This window comes from Notothenia rossii, assembly GCF_949606895.1.
Source record: "Notothenia rossii genome assembly, chromosome: 6".
NCBI lineage: Eukaryota > Metazoa > Chordata > Actinopteri > Perciformes > Nototheniidae > Notothenia > Notothenia rossii.
Genome location: NC_136909.1, coordinates 17,000,758 through 17,025,369, shown reverse-complemented (window position 1 = coordinate 17,025,369; position 24,612 = coordinate 17,000,758). Strand labels below are relative to the sequence as shown.

Here is a 24,612-nt window from a genome sequence, read left to right as displayed (position 1 = left end):
TAAGTAGGATCAGACCAGCCTTTAGATGCATTGTCTTGTAAATAATTGTGGTGCCAAGTTTGAAAATTACCCACAACTGTTTTGTCATAATAACCTTCCCTGCTTAAATTATAAGTCACAGGTTAGATATATGTTCTACTGCATACTGTGGATGCATGTGGCTGGTAAATGTTTAGAAATGAATAAAGCACAGAGGAGGAGAGGATCATAAAGGGGGAAAGGAATACCTGTTTACAAGCGGCAGCTTTATAGGAACACCTGTAGCCAACCTGTGCTTAGAGAGTATAAGACATGTCCACCCAGTATGCAGCACAGTATTCTCCTGCAGTAAGCTGTTGTCAGGCGTGTACAGCGTAGATGGTTTGTCTTTTACTCCACAGAGTATACTGAGACAAATACTGATATTCTTTGCAGGACATTCATCACAATGGTGCAGCTTTTATCAGCTAGAGACACTAGCAACCAATAGTACGTGAATAATTCCCTTTGGACCTTTGGAGTGTTTTTCGTCCATTCTAACGACAGCAATCTAAGCCCATAAATATGTATAAAGTCCCAGCCACAACAAACTAGACACAGATGGATAGCATACACTGGCATACAAAGTAATGTGAGAAAAACAGACTTGCCTTTTCCCAGGTATGGGAGCCTTCCTCTGACAAATAACAGCGATGTCTCCATCTGCGCCCATATCCAGAGTGATGTCCCACAGTAAAGAGTTACTAGGTGTCGCTGTTCGAAAGGTCACACCTTTCTTTACTGTCGCTCTGTGGAAAGTCAAAAACGAAAAAGGTCAAGAATGTGGTAAATGTGAAATGTCCTGTACTAACATCCAATGGATTTCAGGGCAATTCATGTTTATCTTTACAAAGTTTAAGTAGCATATAATGTGAACAATATCTGGAATATTGTGTTGATCTTAATTTTTCATTCCTTTTGGAACATGCTTGTGACAAAATAGTATTATAAATAGATCCCAGTCCTAGTACAGATTTAAACTTTTAGATAAAACATTTAGTTTCCTCACAAAGAATGTATTTGATTCATGTATTAAAATACCTTTCTAGGTTATTACAATAAATCCAGATGTTCATATCATTAATATTTCACTTAGGGATACAACCAAATGAAGACAAGCAATTAATAACATTAAAAAAAAAAAAGTGTCAAAAGCTGAAATTGAATCTATTTCAAATAATTATTTGCATTTCAGATAAAACCTTCTTTTTTTTACTTTTCCAATGCATCATTAGTTTTTTAGGCCTCTAATTTGTAAATTGATAAGCATTATGCAGCTGAACATGTACACCTTTCCCGGTGGACTGCCCCAGCATAAGCAACTTGCAGCAGGTCAAATGTTCATGAGATATTCTCTACATGCATGTAAGATCCACTCCTCTGCTCCAACAATACCAATAGACCGTATGGTTAGCTTTTCTCGGGAAGTACGGCTTGTTTATTATACTGAAAGCTCTGATAAGAATCCTTAATACTAGTTTTCTATAGTTCAGAACAACATCCTCTTGTAATTCTTTGGCAATCATCTGCATGCAAAGCTGTGTGTTTTTATCTCTGACTCCTGATAAACAAAGTCTTGAGTGTATTAGGCATCTCTGAGGAGGTGTTATCTAGGATAGGAGCGAGAGCAATCTTAGCACTTCTCCTGTTATGAGAAGAGTGGTTTGACTATGACTCCCTGTTCAGCACAATGAAACAAAAACAACATGCATTATCTCCTAATTGAAATATTAAAGATGACCTCTTGAGGGATTTGCGATGAGTTTTAAGTATGCATGCTTTTTTGTGTGCGACTTAATACTAACATCTGCACATCAAGCGTGTAATCTGGAAGGAAGGTCTCAAGTGGCCACTGATCTCAGAATGAAAGTCTCTGCTGTGAAGCCACAAAGTCGAACACAATCCGGTGCCTTAACCACTGGAGTGCAAGATAGAAAGGTCTCCCTTTTTTCTTCCGTCTCTTTGTCAGAAAGAATGGTTTTGGAAGTAATGTCATCTTGTGGCATTTGTGACACCACTAAAAGATCAAACAGCCAAAGACCTCATAGGTTAAAGGTCACAAGTAAAGAGGGATGACTTGAGCAGCACCTCCTTCAATAGTGGTTTCAATCTTCTGCTATCCTGACCCTAGAGACTGCTGTATTTCCAGCTGCACACAACAGCATCTGATTTATCTGATTAACCCAGCTTCAACCAGGGAGCAGAGATCTAAAAGGTGGAATCATGTAGCGGTGGAAAATAAAATCCTCTGGTCATGATTGCACACAGCTGAATGCCATAGTTTTGGGGTCAGTAAGTGGACCCATATTGAGGGAGCTGTGGAAGAACCACCTCTAGCTCTCTTTTATAGCTGCAACAGACATGTCCCAGAAAAACAGAAATCCAGGGAATTCAAACTCTGGCTTTGAGCATTTCTCTTCAAATAAAGCCCAAAAAGGAGCCTAATACATTAAATGTTGCATGGGCTAAATTAGCATTTCTGTGTCCTGTGAATAATATTGAATGACAATGGAAAACATAAAGTGGTTGCAAATCAGTGGTTATCAGTTTGAGGGTTCCCGAGACAGCAGAACCAACTTTACAGTGGCTAAATTAGCAAAGAGAGATCTCAAATCGACTTTTAATTTAAATGTCACTGTCACACAATACAGTATGTAGTCTTGGATGACTCAATCAGCTCATACAGTACATGTGACTATTACACTTTGCAAAATGTAGACAGCTACAGTTTTTCAGACTGGGTTTTCCTGCCCATCTCCAACTTGTAATATCTTGTTCCTTGTGCAGAAAGACAAGAGCAACATCACACATAATTGATGTTGGGACTGGACAGTACCACAGCGGAATTTCTATCTGACAATGATGGATGTCTTAATTCTGCAAGCAGCTAAAACCTGATCCATTAAGCCGCCGGTCTTGTAGAGTTCAGTGCATTTCAATGTTGTTGCTGCTCAGATCTCTGACTGTAAGTCTGCATTGAGGGTTCAGATGTACCAGAATTTAGTTGAGATCTGTTCACCATTTGAAAAAATCTTTTCATCACTTGCTCTGATGGTCACATGTTTTCTTACAGCTGAGCTCCCATGACACCTTGTGTAACTATGACAACTTGCAAGTTGTCATGACATGTTATGTTTTTTTATTATAGTTTAATTTGTTTGATCTATCCCCACCAAAAACGAAATATAAATGCTGCATGAAGCACGGCAGGGCCTTAAACTTAATACTAACAAGCTTACAGGCTTACACTGACAATGCTCACATGCTGCTGTTTAGCAGGTATAATGTTACTATACCAGTTTAGCGTTTTCGCATGTTAACATCAACTATATCTGAGGCTGATAGGAATGACATTGGTTTTGCAATAACCTATATTTTGCATTATTATTGGATATATTATATATAATATAATTCATCCTGGTGCATATGATGCCTGGACATTGCTACATTGCAATCTATCTAATAGTTTTGTAAGTCATTTAGTCTGGATTCACGGTGCTATAGGTCTACAAACGTCTTTGACATGTGCTGCATAAAACATTGCACATGCACGTTTTATCAAAGATTTACTATATTATTTTTTTTCAACATAGTGCTGATTACTCCAACTTCCATGTTCTATTTCTTTATATAATTACCCCACAGATGCTGACTGTAGAGAATTATAAATGTAATGTAATCTGGGCATAATCAATGAAGTGTGCCGGATGGCATGCATGCATGAATGAGGAAACCAAGTTACTTTTAATCTTGTAATGACTTCTGAATAACATGTCCTGTTGTGACGAAACACCTGTGAGTATTGAGCTGCATGGAGCCAGGTTTAACTAATAGACAGTGGCAGCAGCAAGAAGCCTTATCTCAAGCTCTTTTTCTCTTCCCCTTTTGTAAAAAAAAAAATCCCCAATGACTGGAAGAGGGCTTTCGTCTGAGTAGTTGGGAGCATGGACCAGTGTCTATGTCTTTGGTTAGCAAGCCCTGAGGAGGCGGGGCGGGGGGGGGGCACCTGGGCAGGGAAAATAGATGGCTTTGGAGACTAAAGCTGACAGTGTGTGAGAAAAGCAGCTCTCAGGTGCTGCACCTGCCATCCATCTCACTTTTGACCATGCACAGCATGAGTGGCAGTATTCCTGCAGCTTTTACATACTCTTCATTCACTAACACACACACCTGCATGTGCCGGCAAACTGGCACACAGAATGGTTGTTGGCCCTTGGCCTTCATCAGTCGTCTCCCTCCCTTGTGTATTTGTGAAATGGTGTTTTTCAAGCTTATTTGAAACATCACACAGCCATGGCCAACAAGGAAATGTAGAACAATGACAGAATTCAAAGAACACTCTGCATAATACAGTAAAACAGAGACTGATTAAAGACTTAGATAATATTTTCTGTGTGAGCTGCACTTCCTGGCCCAGATCCATTTCATCTCCAAGGCTGTTATCAAGATGTCTTAGTACATAGGGTTTGTAATTGCTTCCCTGATATAATTTGTGTTACCATCTTTGGCTTTGTGAATGCATCACTGCGGGCAATGGTAGCACCAGTGAGCCCCGGTGCAATCGGAAACAGATGCAATCGTTAATTATGCAGGCAAATGTCCACCGTTTAGCCGTCTGATGGCCAGCTATCGGTATGTGTTTATCGTATACTTATGGAACAGTTCAGGGACTTGGGGAGACGTTCATGCCAACATGTTTGCCAGATGGCAAACACCAAAGCACTAAAAAGGATGGGAAATTCCTTTTTGTCCCGCAGATGAATGAGTAGGTTCCCTGGTTGAAGAGCTCACTGACACAGTGTCCTGTTGACACAGAAGCTGACTGTAGGTTACTTATCGCCACACTGCTTCCTTCAAGTAAAAACATTGAACACAATAAAAGTGTGTGCTTCATTTCTGACTTTTAAAAGCTGTTGTAAGCTCATACTTCTTGCCACTCAACTAAGCATACAATGAAGGGATCATCTAATTGCCTTTCTGAGGTTGAATGATAATGAATGTAGTCTATCTATGACCTTTATCCAACAATCGCTGAGAATGATTACATTTTGCAGGAAAGGACAGGTGTGGCTTGTCTTTTTCTCTATCAACCTCAAATGTGTATGTCCCTTGACTCTAGCTAGTGGCATCAATAACAGGTTTATCATGCTGATGAGAGAATTAAGCAAAGCCTAATGGGACATTCAGACAGTGATGAAGCACACAGACAGCTGTTGTGGACCGGATGCAGAGGGCTTGTTAATGTGCTGATAGAGGGGTGTGTGTGTGGGGGGGTTGTTGATATCGGTTAAAAGTACAGTGAGTGTATTATGCATGTCAAGAATATTACTACAAAGCTTACTAACAAGTGTGTCAATCTTCCAATCAAGTGAAGGAGGGGAGAGGAGAAAGGCAAAAGAAAGGAGAAGAATAAGAAATAGGAGAGGAATGTAAAGAAATGGAGATTAAAAGAGAATAAGAAAGGAAAGGTAAGGAGAAGAAAGAAGACAAGCAAGATGAGGGGAAGGTAGGCTTTTCTGATATCTGCTTTTTGTTCAGAAACATGTGTGACTGAGTAAATGAATTAGAGCAGCAATGATTAAAAGTGACGGAATGAGGAGGGGGAATCAGGATTTCTTTTTATGGTCCATTGCTTCAGCAAAAATCCAGACAGAAAAGGAATGAAGCTAGTCAAATATATTGCCTATATTAATTCTCAGATTCTCACAAGACAACCCAAAGAATAAGACACCTTTTTCATTCTTTACTACGTTTGCGCACCAGAAAAAAAACAACCTGAATGACCTGAGAGAACTGTTGAGTGACTATGGATGGCTAAAGTCAGAAACCTGTGCGTACAGGTGCACTCGAGCACAGCTGTTGGCTCAATCAATATTTATCCTTTCAAAAATGATCTGTGTAAGTGAATCAGTGGATAAATACATAACCAGGTGAAAAAAGAATGAATATTGCATGACTGTCCCCTCACCTGCTCACCTCCACTCAAGCATGAATTTGCAAGTCGGAGGTTAATCGGAGCACATTTATTTTTCAGGAAACATTGATTGTGTACTAAAGCGTTTTTTAATCTACTAAGAAAAGCTGTAACTATTTTTTTCAGGGACTAACACACTTGAACAAGCTGCCTTCAAAGACTTTCTTATTGAGCCTGTCACAGCACCTTATTGGACATCATTCAACAGCACCATATCATTTTCATTTATCATTACTTGAAAGAAAAACACATATAAGAAGCATTTATAACGATTTATAACGTTCTTTTACTTGTGATATGAATCTACATCAAACGTATTGAATAATTGAGACAATGTATTTTACACCTTGTGACAGTTCATTATTCAATGACTTGGAGTAAAACAGATAGTGTCTAGAATAATAATAATAAATCAGTCTCTTTTCAAGTTAACGTAAATCTCCACTTGTCTGTTTCGACAGCTATCCTCGACAGTTCTAGTTATGCTGCAACGTGGTTCTCTTTGATCTCATCTGGATGATTATCATAAAAGACATTATGGCGCAGATGACCATGAACACTGTCCATAACATGGTGAGAGACATTTAATTCAAGTTCAGTTTTAAGGTGCAAATCTCCCATGTTGCATCATTTCACCTTGTAAAGGGGAGTTACAAACTGACATCTTGAAAGAAAGTCATATGAACAGGTTAAGTCTTGTTTTTCTTTGTTCATTGGATTATTCTCCGTCAGAGAATAATAAGAACATTGGTTGAGGCAATCATTCTTGGGAAAACTGTATCATATAAGCTTATAGTACCAAGGAGTAAAGGAGAAAATGGTCCATTGCATATTAACAACCAAATCAAATTAAGCAATTCTGGTTATACTAATGATCTCAACACAAGTGATAGCATTAGGTTGAGATACCACAGAAAGCAGAGTAAACATTTTTCACGAGCTACTGGAGATCTTATTTGATCCATGTCAACCTTGATGAGTCATGAAGCAGCAGTACATGTCATCAGGCTGTGCTCACTCGAACATGTACCTGTCTAACTTCACTTGAATTATTTAACCCAGTACTCGGAAAGACAGTTACCCTCTATGCCAGTGGTTCCCAACCTGGGGGCTGCGCCCCCCCCCCCCCCCCCCCCCCCTTTTTCTTTTTTTTTCTTTTTTTCTTACATATAATTTTAGTGCAATACATGATTGTCGCCAAAAGCCTTGTCTCTATATTACAATAAAAAATAATTGATTAATTCATTTTAATAAAAATTCAAGTTAGTAGCTAATAAAGGAATAAAAATACATGTTTCTTCTGCCCGTAAAGTGTCCAAACCAGGCTTGTCTGGATAAGCGCATTTTAAACATAGTCATTGTCCATGCCGGTTTCAGTTGGATTATTTGTCACAGTTGCTCCAATCAGATCGGTCTCCTCCATTTTGTAGATTATTTACGACTTTTGAATCCACCTAAACACATTGGCAAAATCCGGCTTACTTTGAGCAAGTGTTTTAAACAGTTTAATCCCTTTGTGAATTGTTTCCACTTGCGCCGTCCTTTAATTTCTTCATACAGCGGGAATCCAAATGAATTAATCCTGAGTCCAATAACCATCAAAGTCACTCCAATAGTGCTCCTTCATTACGCTTTCATCCTCTTTTAACAGAATACTTCCCATTCATCCAGTTTGTTACAGTAGTTGTAGCATTTTTGGGACCATGTGTGTGGGGGGGGGGGGGGGGGACTTCCAACAGGAGTCATTTGGGGGGGCTCTTGGGAAAAAAGGTTGGGAACCCCTGCTCTATGCTATAATCAATGCTTAATCTCTTTCCCTCCAATACTCCTTTATTTTTAACGGTACAGGAGTTGCAAGAAGAGAAGAGGACTAATACAGTTAGATAACCATTTAGACTGAAGGGTTTTACCTCAGTCTTTAAAACACAGCCAGGCTGACCACTACAAACTGTGAGCTAATGGAAGACAAAGCCTTACCTGAGAGTGAAGTTAGTCAGCTGAGCAGAGCTGACCATGAGTATGTAGAAGGTGGCGATATCAGTCTTCTTCAGTGGTTTGGAAGATGTCCGTATAACAATAGCATTGCCGAGCTTGAGCCGTGAAAGTGTTGCCATTCCTTTGGGCACCTGCAGAAGACGAACACTGCCAATCCTCTGCATGGCTGTGATAGGAACATACTCTGCCTGCTGCTGTGAGCCCCCAAAACGACTTCCATCCACAGAATTACACTTCCCATTGACTTTGGGTTGGGCCTGGTAGTACAGCTCCGCAGGGTTCCCAGTAGTCTGGCCCTGCCTCTCCCTGCTGGTGCCCTCTGACCCCACAGCAAACCAACCAGGTGCAGGATTCAGCTCAGCCATGCAGGTTCCCCTCTCGCCTCCCATGGCACAGGAACCCCTGACCGCCTGAGTCTGCCAGAAAGCGTACACTGTCACACACGGTAGCTCATTCACAGTTCCTTCTCCTCGGTCCCAGTCCCTACCCGCAACATAGAAAAGCACCCGCACTTTGGGCTTGGGGGAGAAAACCCGAGGCGTCAGCACGAAGGACTGGATTTTCCAGTTAAAGGTAAAGACCTCCGGAGCGTTGAAAAGCTGCACAGACTGGACTAGATCTAGAGGCACAAGCTGCTCTGTGGACATCGGGCCGTAGCTGGCGTTGACCGCTGGCTGCCGACTGGATCTTAAGATGACAAAGGGCTGCGTGTGAGTCTGCATGCTGGAGTTCCTCATGAAGTCTTGCCCAGCTTCCTTAAGGAAGAAGTAGTCAGCATCTCGCACCTCATAGTTGACAGGCAAGAAGACAGGGAAAGGCACTGGGCTCTTAATTTCGCTCAGTTCGGTACTGCTCAAATCTGTAAGGTAAAAATAGAAAGAATCCCAGTAGGCCTGTTAAAATACATGGAAATATGTCACAGTTCCACCTGTCTGAGCAACTAGAGTTCAAGAAAATGAGAACTACTTTTTTTACACTTGAGAATCAAATACTTTGAAAAATACCGACAATATTCTAGGAACCTAAAGTCAGTCAAGGCCAACTGATCAACTTAGTGAGGCATCAATGTATTAGACTAAAAGGCCTCTGAGCTTAACCTTAAATGCCTGTAACAGTAAACATAGGTGAACTAATGTAAAGGGAAGCTTAAAAGGGTTATACTTTCCGAAATTGGAATAAAGCAGCAGATGAACTCTGTGACTTTGCTCAGACTGTTGAAAAATATTGGTGTGAGGGGGGCTGAACCCTCTATTTCCCATTTTTAACGAGAGCTATTCGTGTTTTCATTGAACCCTGTTCTTAACTTAGAATAAAATGCAACAGCCTCCCAACAACACATAAAACATAATATAACAGTATTAAATTGCAAACAAACACAATTATGTACCCACATTTACATTTTAATATTCTAATGAAAAATGATAACGTGCACCACAATTTGCAAATTAATAAAACCCTGATAAGGAGACTGACGTTGTGTCCTCTACATGTGCACCTTAATGAACACTGTGCAAGTCAAATAAGGTGTTTTTTGGCATGATTATTAAAAAAAAATTCAAAGAGGCTCAAATAAAAATAAAAAAAAGTTTTGGATTACAAAAAAGAAAAACACCTAAGCCAAAAAGAAGTTGGATTAATATTTCTGAGCCCCTCTTCGCCCCTAAATATTATGTACAGTCCACACATTTTATATCCATTTAAGTAATATTTTTTATAAACTGTCATAAATAGATAATATATTAGAAAAGTAATTCTTCAATTCATGTATTTTCGTTTAAAAGTATGTCTTCTGTTACTTAAATTCAAAAGCAAAAAAATATCATATGCCGCCCAGTGCCCCAGTTTCACCTCTCATGGATGATCAGCTTTCTCTATATGAGGGGCAAAGGTGGGATCTAATACATCTGGCTCAAGGTTCAAATCTCCCATCAAAAACTGCGATTAAAATGGCTTTTCAGATTGTCAGCACAGCAGGCAGTGAATACCCAGCAGATCCCCCATAACAAAATGAATGGTGGAGCATCACCACATCAAGTAAAGGCGATGATACAGATTTTAATTTAAAAATATGAAGCTTAGAGAAACACATCTGAAAATATATCTGTATAATATTCTGTTAGATGTGTATTTATGTTTTAGTTGCTTTGTGAAGGATGGTATACTATAGTATAATGATCATAAGGATTACTGGCTGAGTGTTAAATACATATCAGGAGTGCATAGGATGACCTTTTATACAAGTGAGTAATAAAAAAAACTACGGAATAAATATTCTCTGAGCTGGTTTAAAAGCTTAATGGTAAGTGTTCGTCTCTGTGGGCTCGAGCAGAGGTCACTCGGCCATCAAGTGTGCTGATTAAACTTCCATTTTGATAGAATTATGAAGATTACGGCAGCTGACCTGAGTGTGCTGTCTTTATCTGGTGGCTAATTGCCGTACTTAGTGAATTAAGGAGAAAAACACTTGTGTTTACTTTGCAGATTAAAACAAAATGGATGGGGCTGCATTAGCATGGTAGAAAAACAGCATCAAAGACCAAAACAAAAATCATCCCACTGGTAAACCAAAGCTAACCATGTCTAACAAAAGAGATAATGTCTTTAGACTTAAGCATTTCTGAAGTATTTGGAAAGTTGTCAGATATAGAGTTGTCTGTCCCTGAATTATAAACTGTTATTCATCCAACAAGGAAGGTTTGAAGCTTTTCTATGTCAATATCAGACGCCATGTCCCTGATGGTTGTTGGCATTTGATGGACGCGTCCCTCTATCATGGCCTCTTCTGCCTTTAATCCTCACTTATCCAAAGAGCCTGTCATGAGGGTCTGACAGTTCACACAGCAATGACTACACTGCTCGCGTCAAAATCATGTCACCCAGCAGCCCTCGGTGAAAAACAATAGCATGTTTTGTTTTTCTCCTCCTTCTCTCTCTCTCCCTGACACACAGACAAGAGTGTCAGTCATGTTTTCTGAGTGGGCAACACACTGTAGGGACTGGAGCAAGGAACAGTGCTGTCCTGGCTTAGCCTAGCAGTCGCTATAGTGACAGATGTGCTGTTTTAATACCAGGGCTAGAGTGAATGTAAACTGGCTCACTGTTTCTTGGAGGGAGAATGTACCGCCAATGTGGCAACAAAGAACCTCACATGCAAGCTCATCCCTTTACAATTGGGTTAAATTGGTCATCTGTGCTCTCTGTTTTGCTATTTATTTTCAGAAAGAGTCAAACAAGAGTAAATAGGCGTAAATAGCACGCAACTATTTGCAAGCACTGTTCGTAATGTGTCCTGGCAAAGTAAGAGATGCACCCGATGCCTCTGCCAATATTTTGGATGTTTAATAAGTGGCCAATGAAGCTGTACTTCTATGGTCTTATCATCCTGATGAGAGTCCTGCCCCCAGCCGATAAACATGAGAGAAAATCCGCTGCACCAGCTGGTACAGCCTCTCAAAACACTCTTTTGAAGACCCTGAGCTTCTCTTGCTCCTTGGCTGAGTCAAAAAGCATCAGTGTTGCCATGCAGATGCTACAGCTGCCTCTAAAAGACACCACTCTGAGACTGCTCCTTTTCAACGCCTTGAATTGTCTCTTTATTTAATTTGTTTCCTTCACAGTGTAGGCCTATAGGTTAAAGGTGGGGTAGGTAATTCACTTCAGAAACACTTTTTGTTATATTCCATGGAATGCTCTTAACATCCCGATAGCAATGAATACATTAAATGCTTTGACAATAAATGCATTAAAAAAATGTCATCTGTGGAAGTCGTGGCGCTGTAAAAAGCACGACCAATAGTTTTACCCGGCCCGGCTAAAATAACTGGATGGCCGACCTGCCTGTCAGCCTTCCATCTCGTGCACAAACTTATCTCGTGCCCTCATTGGTCATGTGCGCGCTTGTGTGTGTTGGAGGAGGGGCTCTGTAAGGAAGTCTGAAGGAAGGGGCAGATTTTTTTCGGCTGCCTAGTTTCAAATTCTAGCGCACTCGAGCTGGTTTCTCCATTCTTACCTCCCCTACCTTTAAGTGCTCTCTTATGAGGGCAAAACAACTGGAGAGCTCCTTTATGCCAGGGATCAAATCATATCTTTCAGCTCTGCCACCTGTATGAAGGAAATACAGTAGAATGATGGCTTTAAATCCACACATTTTAATGGATGTGGAAACAAAATATGGTATTTGACTTTGGAAAGTGTACTGCCGAAGCTGAAATGTCTTCTGTTGAAACCTCTTACTGAAAAGTTTACTTAGGGGATTAAGATTTACAGATCCATTTAAAAGTAATGTTCCCCATCACCAGTTTAAAAAAAAGAAAACACTGTTGTCTCTAATGAGATACATTTTGCTCTACAGTTTGTCTCAAGGCTCTGTATTAAAATATGTTTAAAGACATGTCAGCTAACTTATTTTCAGCAGTTCCCAAATTATAATAAATGTATTTATTATTCTATTAAACTGCGGAGTAAACATTGTGAATTCTAATGTGCGGTAATGACGTTCACCATATGTGCAAAACAGATTGCAGAGGGAGAGTCAGCTCCCAATAGCATCACAGAGGACAACGGATGTCTTCATTTGAATCAGTAGTTGAGATATTTGTGAGTCTCTTTCCCTTTTTTATATTAGCTTTATAGGTCATACATCAATAACGATAATGATAATCAAGCGCCCGAAGCAGATTAATATTTTCTGTCTTAGAAATTATGTTAGCACTATGTGTTTTTCTCTTTTGACTGGCTGACCCTTCCAATGCATTTATCTTTACACCAAAATATAGTATAGGTTAAATACAAATATGTTTTGGTATTTTTTGAGACATTACGGCCTTTGGAAATAATCTTGGGGGGTAAACAGTGCCTAACAAAAAATGTATTAGGTTCAACTTAATATTAATCTGTTGACATAATGCATTTAATTAAAGTCAGCATCTCAGTTGGTTCAGTGTGGGAGCGTGTACACTCAAGGAATTTCTTAAAAGTTGCAAAAAGTTATTTATTTCTCAACATCGTGGTCGATTATTAAAGGGCATCCAGAAAGTTTGGAATGATGTGATCCAAAAAAAGGTCTGGAAGACATACTTGTGTGATACAATGTGTCTAATTGGGGTATAGCTGTCCTAATTAAAAGATAAGTCACAAAGATTTTGAGTTTGCTTATCTATTTTGTACATAATGATCTCAAATGTCTGGGTTGTTACAATAAGCAATTTGCAAGTTGTTCAAAACTCTTCAGTGGAAGTGTATTTATGTTCTTTGGTCAAGACTCCCTAGCTGATTTGTTGTTGTGCCATTTACTTCTTGTCATGATGTTGAATTATGTGCTGTCAACAGTGGAGTGGAAAACCCAGTTCCACACTTTCCAATGTAAAAGTTCCTTGTCAGTCAAATCTCATGGTCTAATAAAAGTGCTGTTGGCAGCATTATATTCTCATCTTGCATGAAGTGCTTTATACTAACATACAAATAGGATGTTCTGATCATGCAGCATGTAATGCCCGAGGGGCTGGGTAGAGTGAGGGTCGGAGAAGATAGGCGGAAAGGGGGAGAGAGAGGAAGGCTTAAGCTTTTGCAGTGATTGGTAGGGATTTCTATGTCCAATGAGACTCTTAAATCTCCGGTTTTATCACATTTTCTCCTTTTGTGTCATCCTTTTATCCACATAAATCAGCAAGCCTGTATTCCCTGGAAATAGCAATCTACGAGGCAGTTATAGGCTTTACAGTAAATGCCTTTGTGATATGCTTTTTTCCCTCCATTATGAAAGTTGGAATTTCAGATTGTCTGCTTCTTGTTTGCTATGTGAACATTTTCTAGCACACAATTTGTGGAAGCAATTCCTCCCAAACAAAAGTGAATTGCTAAGGCATGCCTCGAGTTGTAATGTATACCCATCAACGATTTTACTCCGCACCAATTTCATCCTACATGTTTAATACCCCCACTCACTGCTGTCACACCCCTTTGCCACAAAACATCAATGCTCATTGTTGGCTCAATGGAAAGCTTTATCACTGTGAAGTGAGACGTAAGTTTGTGGCACAAATGAGGACATGTATATTATTTAGACTAGAAGATAAGGCTGTTTCACAGCTGGCATGGCATTGCTTAGTAAAGGCCAACCCCCATCAGTAACAAGTGCACAAGAAGGACAGTTCTCTTTAATAGATCATTCGTTTTCAGCTGTTATCAGTTAATGCAGTGTTGACACAGTATGAAACAGTTAAGCTTGAGGATAATTCCTTTCACTTTGCTAGAAGCTGACTTCTTCTGTTTGTCCCTGGTGGGCATTTTAGATTTTAATACACCAAAATACGAAAACTATTACTTCCAGGTCACTTACCTTGTGTGAGAACAGCTGTAATTGTTGCAACGACAATATGTAAGATCCTCCCGCTCTGGTGGTAAAAGCTCATTTTGGCACCCGGCGCTGCTCGCTGTTACAGGCAAGTTCCCAGTGTCCGTAGTTTGGTGTTGTTTTAGCAGAGCATGTAGCGGATCGTTTCATCCATTCCTGCAGTTTGCACACTGAACATTATCACACCTGTGTGAGTATAAATTGAAGTATAGTCCGTGCTGAAGGTGACATGAAGATCTGTTCATCGGCAGGTTTCCGTTTGTGCGTAAAAGTTGTGCGTAACAATCCTGAAGATCTCTCTCCTGGAGACTTTTTGCCCGGTCAGAAGAGTCTTGAGCTGAAACTGTGTCACGGAGAATGTTTCGGTGCGATCAATATTATGCTTCTAAGCGAATTATCTTAACAAATCCTCCAGCTTCAGTCGGTCTCCCAGTCTGCCGCCGCGGCTGGGACTCTGCGGTGTTAAACGGCTGTTAACAGATCACTGACTGTCTTGTGCGCAATCCTCAGGGCACTAAACTCATCATCTGTCACTGTTCATCTGCTCAGGAAGCCACGTCCAATACGCAGCTGGTAGGATTAACCCTGCGTTGGTTTGAGTGAAGAAATGATCAACGTGACATATTTTGTGTCTTCTGATTTTTGATCACTGTTAAAGTTGGAATTCACTTGATGCTGACTCTAAGTTTACATATATATATATCATGTAAAGCCATTGTGGAGGATACATTTCTTTATTGCAGATTGCAATTGGAAGCATGGGTGTAGTGCTTTCTCCATCGTTTTGGTGTGAAGTTCAAACATAGGCTATATAACAGTTCTATCAAACAAATGCAGACATTATTAGAATATGATCTTTTAGGTGAAAATATAATCAATTCCTATTTCATACTTTTCTAAAAGTAAGAGCAGTATAACGTCTTTTAGTTTTACCTTGTTTTATGATTTGTCTCCTATAATTGTTGTCTGAAACATTTACTACAATGCTGCAAGAGCCATTTGGAAAAGTGACTTAAGCTTCCTTATGATTTCCATAAGACTGATCAGCACACTTTCAATCAATTTCCTGTCTCGTTTAATGTATGGGTTTCTTTTTCATGACACAGAAAAATAGACATTTTTTCTATACAGAGAACGTGCTAGGAAGTTGCAACTTTGTCTGCATGTACAATTAAGATACTTTGTATTCAACCAGGGCAAAGCACATGGTTGCATCAGACTGACCTCATTATTAAAATTCGTTCAAAATTAAAAAATTGATAAAGAGGATTATTCTTCATATACAACCAAGCATGTACTTTACAATTTTTTTCATATTGCGTTTGACAAAATAGACTGGCTCTAAGTCAAGTGATGTTTAGATTAATTGCCTCTGAATGTTTGAGAGCATCAGGTGGATTTTTAGTGCCCTCTGATGGTTAAGAGGAGTCTCTGTGTCAGGAAAGTAAAGGTTAATGACTGACTATTGCTTGCACCCCATTGCATCAGAAATCGGAGATGTTCAACACATTTTTGTTAACAGAGAACCTAATAGATAGAACAGATATTCATGCATTTATGCACACGTTATTCTTATGCGCAGATGCTTCGTGAAAGAGATGCTAACACTCAACACAATATTTGAAAGTTTCAGGAACAGGGAGCAGGATGACAAACAGTTATCCTTCAAAAACAGAACACAAGCATTGATATGCACAACTCAGTGTTTTACTTGGTGCACATACTCACGCCAACAAAAGTTACTTGTTTGCAGACTTGTAGTTGTAAATGTAATGGGGATTTATTGACTAATATGGAGGATTATCCAACTTGTCAACTCACAAGAGTGTCTGACCAAACTTCACAGTATCTGGAGACAGGAGGAAGTTGCCACAAGCTACTGCTGTGAGTTTATTCAAGCTCCTCCCTAGCACTGCAGCACTGTGATAAGCAGCAGCAGCAGCATCTGTGTGTTGGGTTGCTCCAGTTTGCTGTGTAATGCTGCTGTAGGATGATCTAGATCCTTTCCTATGTACCTGCCCCTCACACAGAGCATCAGCCACTGCACTGTGTCTTCTGAAAAACCTGAGAAGATTTACCCCCCGTAACAGAGCTGAAGTTCTACAGCAGTACAAATACATCCCAAATGTCAAACACAGTGACTGTAAAAACAGAACATTAATACTTTTTGCACATGCATATACAGTCATATATTTCTTGTATTTCAGCATGCCATGTTAGCTGAAGGTAAACATAACCACATTTCTTCCCTACTATGCAAATTAAACATTTTTGATGTGAGACATTGGCAGCTGAATGCCTGAGTAATCTCCCAACACGACCTTTATTAAAATAGCAGAGGCATGCTCTTGCAAGGAAACAGCTTATTTAGTCACCTGATGTGCATACGGAGAATTACTTGTCAGAACCTTCACACATTCACCCATCATTTAACATGACATTAAACTATTAAAAAAAATTAAATCTCAATTTTGACCTTCCAGCTACTTTCGATAAGAAGAATCCACAATTGCTCGCATATGCAGAGACAACATATGGTTAAACCTGTCAAGAATATCTTATGAACACTTAAAAGACGGAAAAAACAACACAGGCCTCCGGATATGCAAGTTAGGACAGTGACATAGATGGATGTCACAGCAGAGATGTGCTAGAATGGGGAGAGTGGCCATAAACTTGTGATAGATGTGAGTGCCACGAGGAAGCGAATGTGTTTTCAATGTACATCATCCTTCTGTTTGACAGGTAGTGGTAGTTTGTGATGAGGTGCATTTAGCCACACACGCCATTCTAATGTTCCCATTCTCATTTTCCTTGCAAACTCAGAAAGTGAGTGCTCTGATATTTAAATATTTAAAAATAAAAAAACATTGTTACTAACCATTTTAGGTTAAACATATGATGTCCAAGGTGGAGTATGTTTGTGTGTTATTGTGTATAGTGGGCTGATTTTGAAAACTCCATAATGCTATTTGTATTCTACTTAATACAAAAAAAAAGAATTGTAGATGTCGGTAATCTTTTAATAAATGAGTTTACTGCGAGGGTCGATACTCCCATATTTAAGATACTAATGTCATATTTGAGAGTGGTATCAATCGTATTACTTAACTCTTGGCAAGAGGGCAAATACAGCACTTTTTTCCAAAATTCTAACTTTTCTTTTAATAAAAGTAATAATATAATAGTTAATAAAATGTACTTAAATTACAAAAAAGTGTTTTGTCAAAGACTAAAAATGCAAGCTTAAAAGACAAAACACATTTGCATACAAACACCAGTTTTCCATTGTCTGGAAACCCTTAAATGGTTGGATAACTACATATCTATAAATCAGATGTTTTATTTGCAACAATAACATTTTAAATTATAAACATTGTACAAAAGGGTCCTTGTCAAAAAGTCCAGCTTTTTTTTAATTGTTTCTCTGTAATTGACTTTAGCGCTGATGAAAATAAATTAATCCCATGGCAGAATAACACTCACAATGTTAAAAATACACACAGCAAGTGTTTGCTGTTTGGTGCAAATTGGATCTCAGATGAAGTTTGATGGTGTGGATACTTTTTGACTTTCCTAAATTTAGAGTTATTTCAAGTTAACAAGAGTTGACATTTCTCACCAGATAAATCAACACCTCTGCATATATGGCTCACTATTCAAATCTAGCCGAAGGTGTTTAATTAAACTAAATAACCGTGGCTTCTCTGCAGGTGAATGCCCATAATAATAAGACTAGTACATTCTGTAACACAGACTGGGCTTACTAAAGTGACAGGTACATCAAAGCAGAAACAAAGTGTCTATAGGACAAACAGGGGATGTGTGTTGTTTGCAGAGAGTGGTGGTTAAGACCGACAGTAACAAACTGCGTGCCAAAATAAAGATGCCAATACGCATACAAACAGCTAAGTCTTATTAAACATACTGACGCTTATTTTCAAACAGTCTTCTTAAACCAAGTCAATACACCACATGTATTACAGCTTGCGATCCTCCCACCTTCCTGTAAGCCCCGTCTACATTTCTCTCACAATAGACCATAAAAGAGTGTACATTGTTCAAACTCTAATGAAAACTATTCTGTCAATTTATAGTACAAAAGTGCACTTTACCATTATATTCCAACTCAGATAAAACGACAAAAGATGATATATCTTTGTTGAAAGTTTCTATAGAACACAGATAATTGTTTCTGTGTCCTTGAACAGGGGGAAGTCGGCTAGAGTCTTTTTCATATGACATGCATCCACTGCACTCCCACGCATGCTGCTCTCCAAACATTAATTGCAAGTCAGTAAAACTTGAAAGGTACAAAGGCAACCTGGGCAAGCACAGGCTCAAATGGCTGAATTCAGGCAAGAGCCAGACTTCTCTTTTTCTGATGGGTTTTAGAGTCATACAGATTAGCTTGGTCAGAAAGAGATAGACGGAAACATCCACAAGGCTTGAACATACAGGTGAAACTCATATGATAATGTACAGTCTTTAGAGGTAGATTATTTGATGTATTTCTATTGCTAAACATGGATGAAAGTCCTACCCAATGCTCTTGTATGTGAAAATTGTGATGCTTACAACAGCATATTAACTACAATTTAAATTTTTACAATTTATTTGACTAACATATTTGTTTTTTCCCAAACTCGTGTCCAAAGAAATGTTCTCTGCAGCTCCCTAATCCAGCCCAAACTGTGCCATGAGAAACAGCTCTCAATGTTTGGGTTGAATACCCCCAAGCAGCCGAAGAAGAGTTTGTTCCGCCTAATCTCCACTGTGCGATGTGTGACTTCTTCCCCTGCTGTCGTTCTCATGTAATCTGCTGTTTGTGCCGTTTTAAGTCTGGGAAGTAGCGAGGGGTTGAAGCGGGAGACTACATGATGGGAACTGTCATCTCTGTCCCATCGATGGGTGCTGCCAGTATCCTGCTAATCCCCAGAGTAATCCCAACACCACAACAGAGAAATCAGACACACCGAGACAGGCAGGACCAATGAATAGCCAATACACACTGCTGTACACACACAAGCAGACACACACACTGTTAACACAGCGACGGCAGCCACTTAAGAGGAAAATTGTCTCTCACGCTTGATTGACGACAGAATTGATGTTTACATGTCTCGACAAATAACTAAAATGCATGAAGCAACTGAGGATTGTTTGCATTTTCAGTTAAATTGAGTAATTTCTCCTCAACCTAAAATAACCCTGACCTAAGTGTGCACTCTGGGATGATGGGTTGAGATTTGTGGCACGTGCCAGGGTTGTCATGTTTATGTAAGACTTCTCAAGAAATCCAAGGGGAAATCTGACATAAATACTGTTACTTTATAAATGATGTGTCCAAGTCAAAGTAAAAGGGTAAATGTCCTAACTTTAGAAGTCATCAAACTTTCTGACTAAGTTTGTATTTTTCCCTGAAACAATGGCTATTTGAAAGCGTAGGCTCGTGAGGCTCATTGAGCCGAGGACAAATGAAGTCTCCTGCCTGTGTCGTCTCACAGCTGCTTGGAAGAGCAGAAACCAGATGGATTCTGAGTGGGTGAAAACCAGATGTTTGGTTGCTCCTTCTTACTCTACAATACAAACATTTTGGATATTTTCTTTTTTGCCTAATGAGAAAGCTTTGAAATATCTGAGAGACACATACTGGAGGCTGCAGTCTTGACAATTATCAAAGAAATATGTAAACAAAGGTGACATAAAACAAGAACAAGATCTCAACAGCTAAAGATTGTTTCCTTTTAACACCGAAAGAAGAGAATAATTCACTTAAGGCAATTATCAAACAGATAGTTTGTCTCCTACCAAAATTGTCTGTTATGCACGGAATCCTCATGTTTTAACAATCAACTCATTAAATACCAGTTTAGTTATCTTAAGGAACTAACAGGGGTAATGAAATCAGTGATGCAGTATTCAGGCCACAATTAAGCATAGATATCTCATGGAAGATTTATTATGATCCCTCCTTCCAACGCATTCATCTATCATTTATTTCTACTTTTTTAGTCATGCTTGCAGCATGGCTTTATGCATGGAAATGTAGTCTACGCATTGTTCGTTCACACTTTGGATTAGAATTAAACAGCTCAACTAATATTGAACGGATTGTCACGAAACATGCAACATACATGTATGTTCAATTTTGGCTGAATTATCATCACTTTGCTATTCCTAGCATCACCATCAGGTCAACATGTCTAAGCTTTCTGTCCAGGTATACCTGTCAAATGAATCACATTCTCATAAACCTCAGCTCTACTTGCATTTACTGCTAATTGACAGATTAGCATGCTACCATGCTGTACTTAAATGTTTAACATTGTAAACATTATACCTGCTAAAATTCATGTTAGCATTGTCATTGTGAACATGTTAGCATGCTGGCATTAGAATGTAGCTCTAAATTGCCAAAAGTAGGCTACAGCCTTTGCTAGCACTCAGTAAATAGCTGTAGACTCAAACTGTCGGTATGCAAAGACCAAAAATAGGTGTTTCATCTTATTTGTTGTATTTCCGCTACTTGTTGAAACTTTGTTAAGGTTAAGTGTTGAAATGGATAATAGACGACTGGGCTTGTGTTTTATGACAGCATTACTTGCTCCAAGACAGCTATAGTGGATTAAATCTCTACCAAAATACAGTTTGTGCGGCAGCTGCAGAGGTCAGACAAGGAGACAGACTCTTATTTCAGCTGCTGGCACGCAGAGGGGCCTTGACCCAAATGTAATATGTTTGCTAAAAGGACATGTAGATACTCAGTATGAGGAGGTTGTTTGCCATGCAGCTTAACAGTAAAAGAGAACCAAGAATAGATGATAAAGTGATGTCTAGCCTTGTCTGTAATCAGACAAGCGTACTAAAGGGCAAAGATGGCAGGTGATTTAAGTACAAGGACAGTTAAGTACAATGCAGGCAGGCAGCTAAGTTATCAATCCACTTTAAAGGTGGCCCATAAATGCTACCCAAAGGACCTGAGAGGCTGATGAGGTTGATGGAGGGGTCAGAGCAAGTGAATTGCAACACCCCATTGGTTGGACATTAAGGTCATGAGGTGGACCTTGGTAGAATCAGATTGTCAAGGATGAGAGGTGCCTGTGGCAACGTTCAATAAAACATGAGAGCAATCTTCTCACCAGGAGTAAAAGTGCTCGGCAGTTCAACTCCAGGCATCCCAAACAGATTTCCCCTGTGAGCCAAAAGCAAAGCAGCCGCTCATTCACCACGGCTAGCATTCCAGGCTGCCATCAAATCGACAGCCGTTGCCAGAAATAGTGCTTAAAATTGGTCAAACTATCACACAGCATCTGACCTCTGACAAAGCTTATCTTGCACAAGAAAACGTATGGAGCTGAAATGATAGTGTCTGTCTGCTTCAGCTCCTCTTTCTGCCTCATTAGTTGCCGATATTGGATAGGTTATCTCAGCTTACAGCACATTTTAAGGTTGCAGCCAGTCACCTTATCCTGAAAACACAGCAGCTGAAAGGTTACATTTTTGTGAAAATATCACACCTGAATCTCCTTTTGAATATGATGATTAATGTGTGCTCACTGCTTCCCCTATATGTCTCCTGTGTAGTGTTGATGGTGTGTCAATGATGGCTACATCCTGAGTTTGTTCCTTAGCTGAAGGCTGCCTGCTACAAGGCATGAAATGAGGAGACAGATGATAAGCTTCTCCCTCACGCTCTGGGGAGCACAGTCAGCCATGATGGAATGAATCATGACGGTCAGGAATCTCAGAGTCAGATAAGTATACGCCAACACCACACGATGCATTCAAAAACACAATAGGCTACGGACAACCCATTCGGACATGGCCCCTGGTTTCCTGGATATATGAAATTCCTGAAGTCTAATTATATATCAAGCCTGTGCATTGTGGATGTCATTTGATGTTTGCTGTCATTTTATGATTAACACTGGAAAATATAGAAAGCTTGTTTCAGTTTGGAGTAAATTCCTGCACATGAACAGAAACAGCAATAAAGCAGTAAGTACAGACTGTAATCGTTAAACTTCCAATACTCCCCTTCAGCATTTTTAAAGACTCGCTGCAAGACCAGAGGGGCTCCACGTCTTAAGCCCAATTTCCCATTTCACTGATAGAGTGCCAGGTTCCAGGAATTACCTAGCAAACTGCGATCGGAAAAATAACAGGGAATATTCTCATTTAAAAGTCAGTCTTTTTTTATCTCCAGAGAGTGGTTTAGGGAAAGTCCAATGAGTTGATGTCAGAGCTCAACTTTAATTTATGTATATTTCTTTTAGTGCAAGCTCACAACAGCATGACATGCAGGCTGAGCAGTTAGCCAGCCATGTTATTAGATTTTCCTCACAGGGGCAGGTGCACACTTGAGAAGTTTTAGGGCAGGCAACATGTCAATCTCATGTCAAACCAGGTGAATAGACAGTTACGATGTTGTATGTAATCATGTTATGTCATAGAACTGATCAGGTGAAATGTGTCTAAATATTCAATTTGGCAGCGGTGCAGGAGTGCGGTTTTGCTGCCATCTAGTGCTTCAAGGCTGCACCTCGCTGTTCGTTCTGCTTGCAGTCACTGGGATGTAAAATAGATTCTGGACTGCATGCATTTGCTTTTCATTTATCTTTGTGAGGCGTGTGTGTGTGTGTGTGTGTGTGTGTGTGTGTGTGTGTGTGTGTGTGTGTGTGTGTGTGTGTGTGTGTGTGTGTGTGTGTGTGTGTGTGTGTGTGTGTGTGTGTGTGTGTGTGTGTGTGTGTGTGTGTGTGTGTGTGTGTGTGTGTGTGTGTGTGTGTGTGTGTGTGTGTGTGTGTGTGTGTGTGTGTGTGTGTGTGTGTGTGTGTGTGTGTGTGTGTGTGTGTGTGTGTGTGTGTGTGTGTGTGTGTGTGTGTGTGTGTGTGATGCTCTGAATAATGTGTTTGTTGAGGCATAATCCCCAGACAGACACACACACACACACACACACACACACACACAAATACACACATATACTTATATTCAGAGCATTTTACAGTGTCAGGAGTGCACATGTCTCCAGTAAGGGTAATCCCAGAGGGTATCAATGCTGTGGTCCTGGCACTGTTATTGCCATGGACATGCCGTCCATTTAACTTCACAGTGCGTATCTGTTTCCATGGTTTTGGGACCGTGTCAATAATGAAGTTCACCCACATTACAAAAAATAAATATATAAAACTAACAGAATTCTGACCAGCCACAAATATAGGCATGGGCTTCGTTTGCAATGTTTTTGAATTTCTCTGAGGTATGTGTAACATCACAACATGATTGATATAACATTTTTTGTCACTTTGGAACTACTTTCTCCGAAGGAAATAGTCCTTTTGGACACTGCAATCCACAGTTTGTTCTGTGATTTAATAGGACAAGTGCATTACTGCTGTTAAAATATCTTTATATATATTATAATGCTCCCATTAACATATATTTAATTCACTGCCATCAATGAAGTCTTGGTTGTTATGACTTTATTCTTCTTGAGTGTATATTAAAAAAAATACATTATGCATTGTATTCTTAAACTACAAACATACAAATCCCCATATAACCGATCTTGTAATCCATGTTTATTTTTTAGTGTACAATATTTACTGTAATAGCAATGTCCCAAAGTTAAACATAGTGTGTATTCCTTCATGCTTTACATTTTCATAATTTTAGTCTCTTTAGATGTCACTTAACAAACTCATACAATAGCTGTGGATCATTATCGACGCTGGATGTAACAGTGGAACTAGCCCAACTTGCCCCCACAGTAGCACATTCTTTTTTCTTTTCCGGTGATACAGATGTCACCTCGAGTTTTGTTATTGCTCTGCTGTCCTCCACAGGCTGCTGTTGGACTTTGGCTCTGCCTGTGATTGACTGTGTATGCAGCGGTAAGAGCCATGCCAAGACAGAGCAACTTATCACTCCAGGAGCAATGGATGACCCAGGAACAGAGATGCAGCCTGGACCGCACACTGTGTCATCTGTCAGCCGGCTGCGTAGGTGAACCAGAGGATGAGAGGAGATGAGCAAAACTGAGATTTAGTGCCCGGCCTTCCTCACATTATTTCCCCAAAAACAATTGCTCATGTTGTGAAAGTTCGTGGAGCTAAGAGCCACTGGAACAGATTTTATAACTGCGGGAATAAAGGGTGAGGTGAAGGATAAGGGAGGGATGCAACACTTTTGTGGTTGTATTTCTAATGAGAATTAAATGCAAGATATCTGTATTCATCAAGTACAATGAGTGTCAGGGACTTTGTCTTGTCAG

General features: G+C 39.7%; 1 protein-coding gene across 1 annotated transcript in view; it reads right to left on the bottom strand.

The window, feature by feature from the left end:
- LOC307042959 (transmembrane protein 132D) overlaps nt 1–14,842 on the bottom strand; it is a 37,954-nt gene extending 23,112 nt beyond the window's left edge. Inside the window, exons 1-3 of the mRNA XM_079687116.1 lie at nt 14,325–14,842; nt 7,970–8,846; nt 630–767 (exon numbers count right to left, since the gene is read on the bottom strand). Of these exons, the coding sequence (XP_079543242.1) occupies nt 630–767; nt 7,970–8,846; nt 14,325–14,397 (1,088 nt within the window). The 5' untranslated portion in view covers nt 14,398–14,842. The remainder of the gene's footprint in view (nt 1–629; nt 768–7,969; nt 8,847–14,324) is intronic.
- Between the last annotated feature and the right edge of the window lie 9,770 nt (nt 14,843–24,612).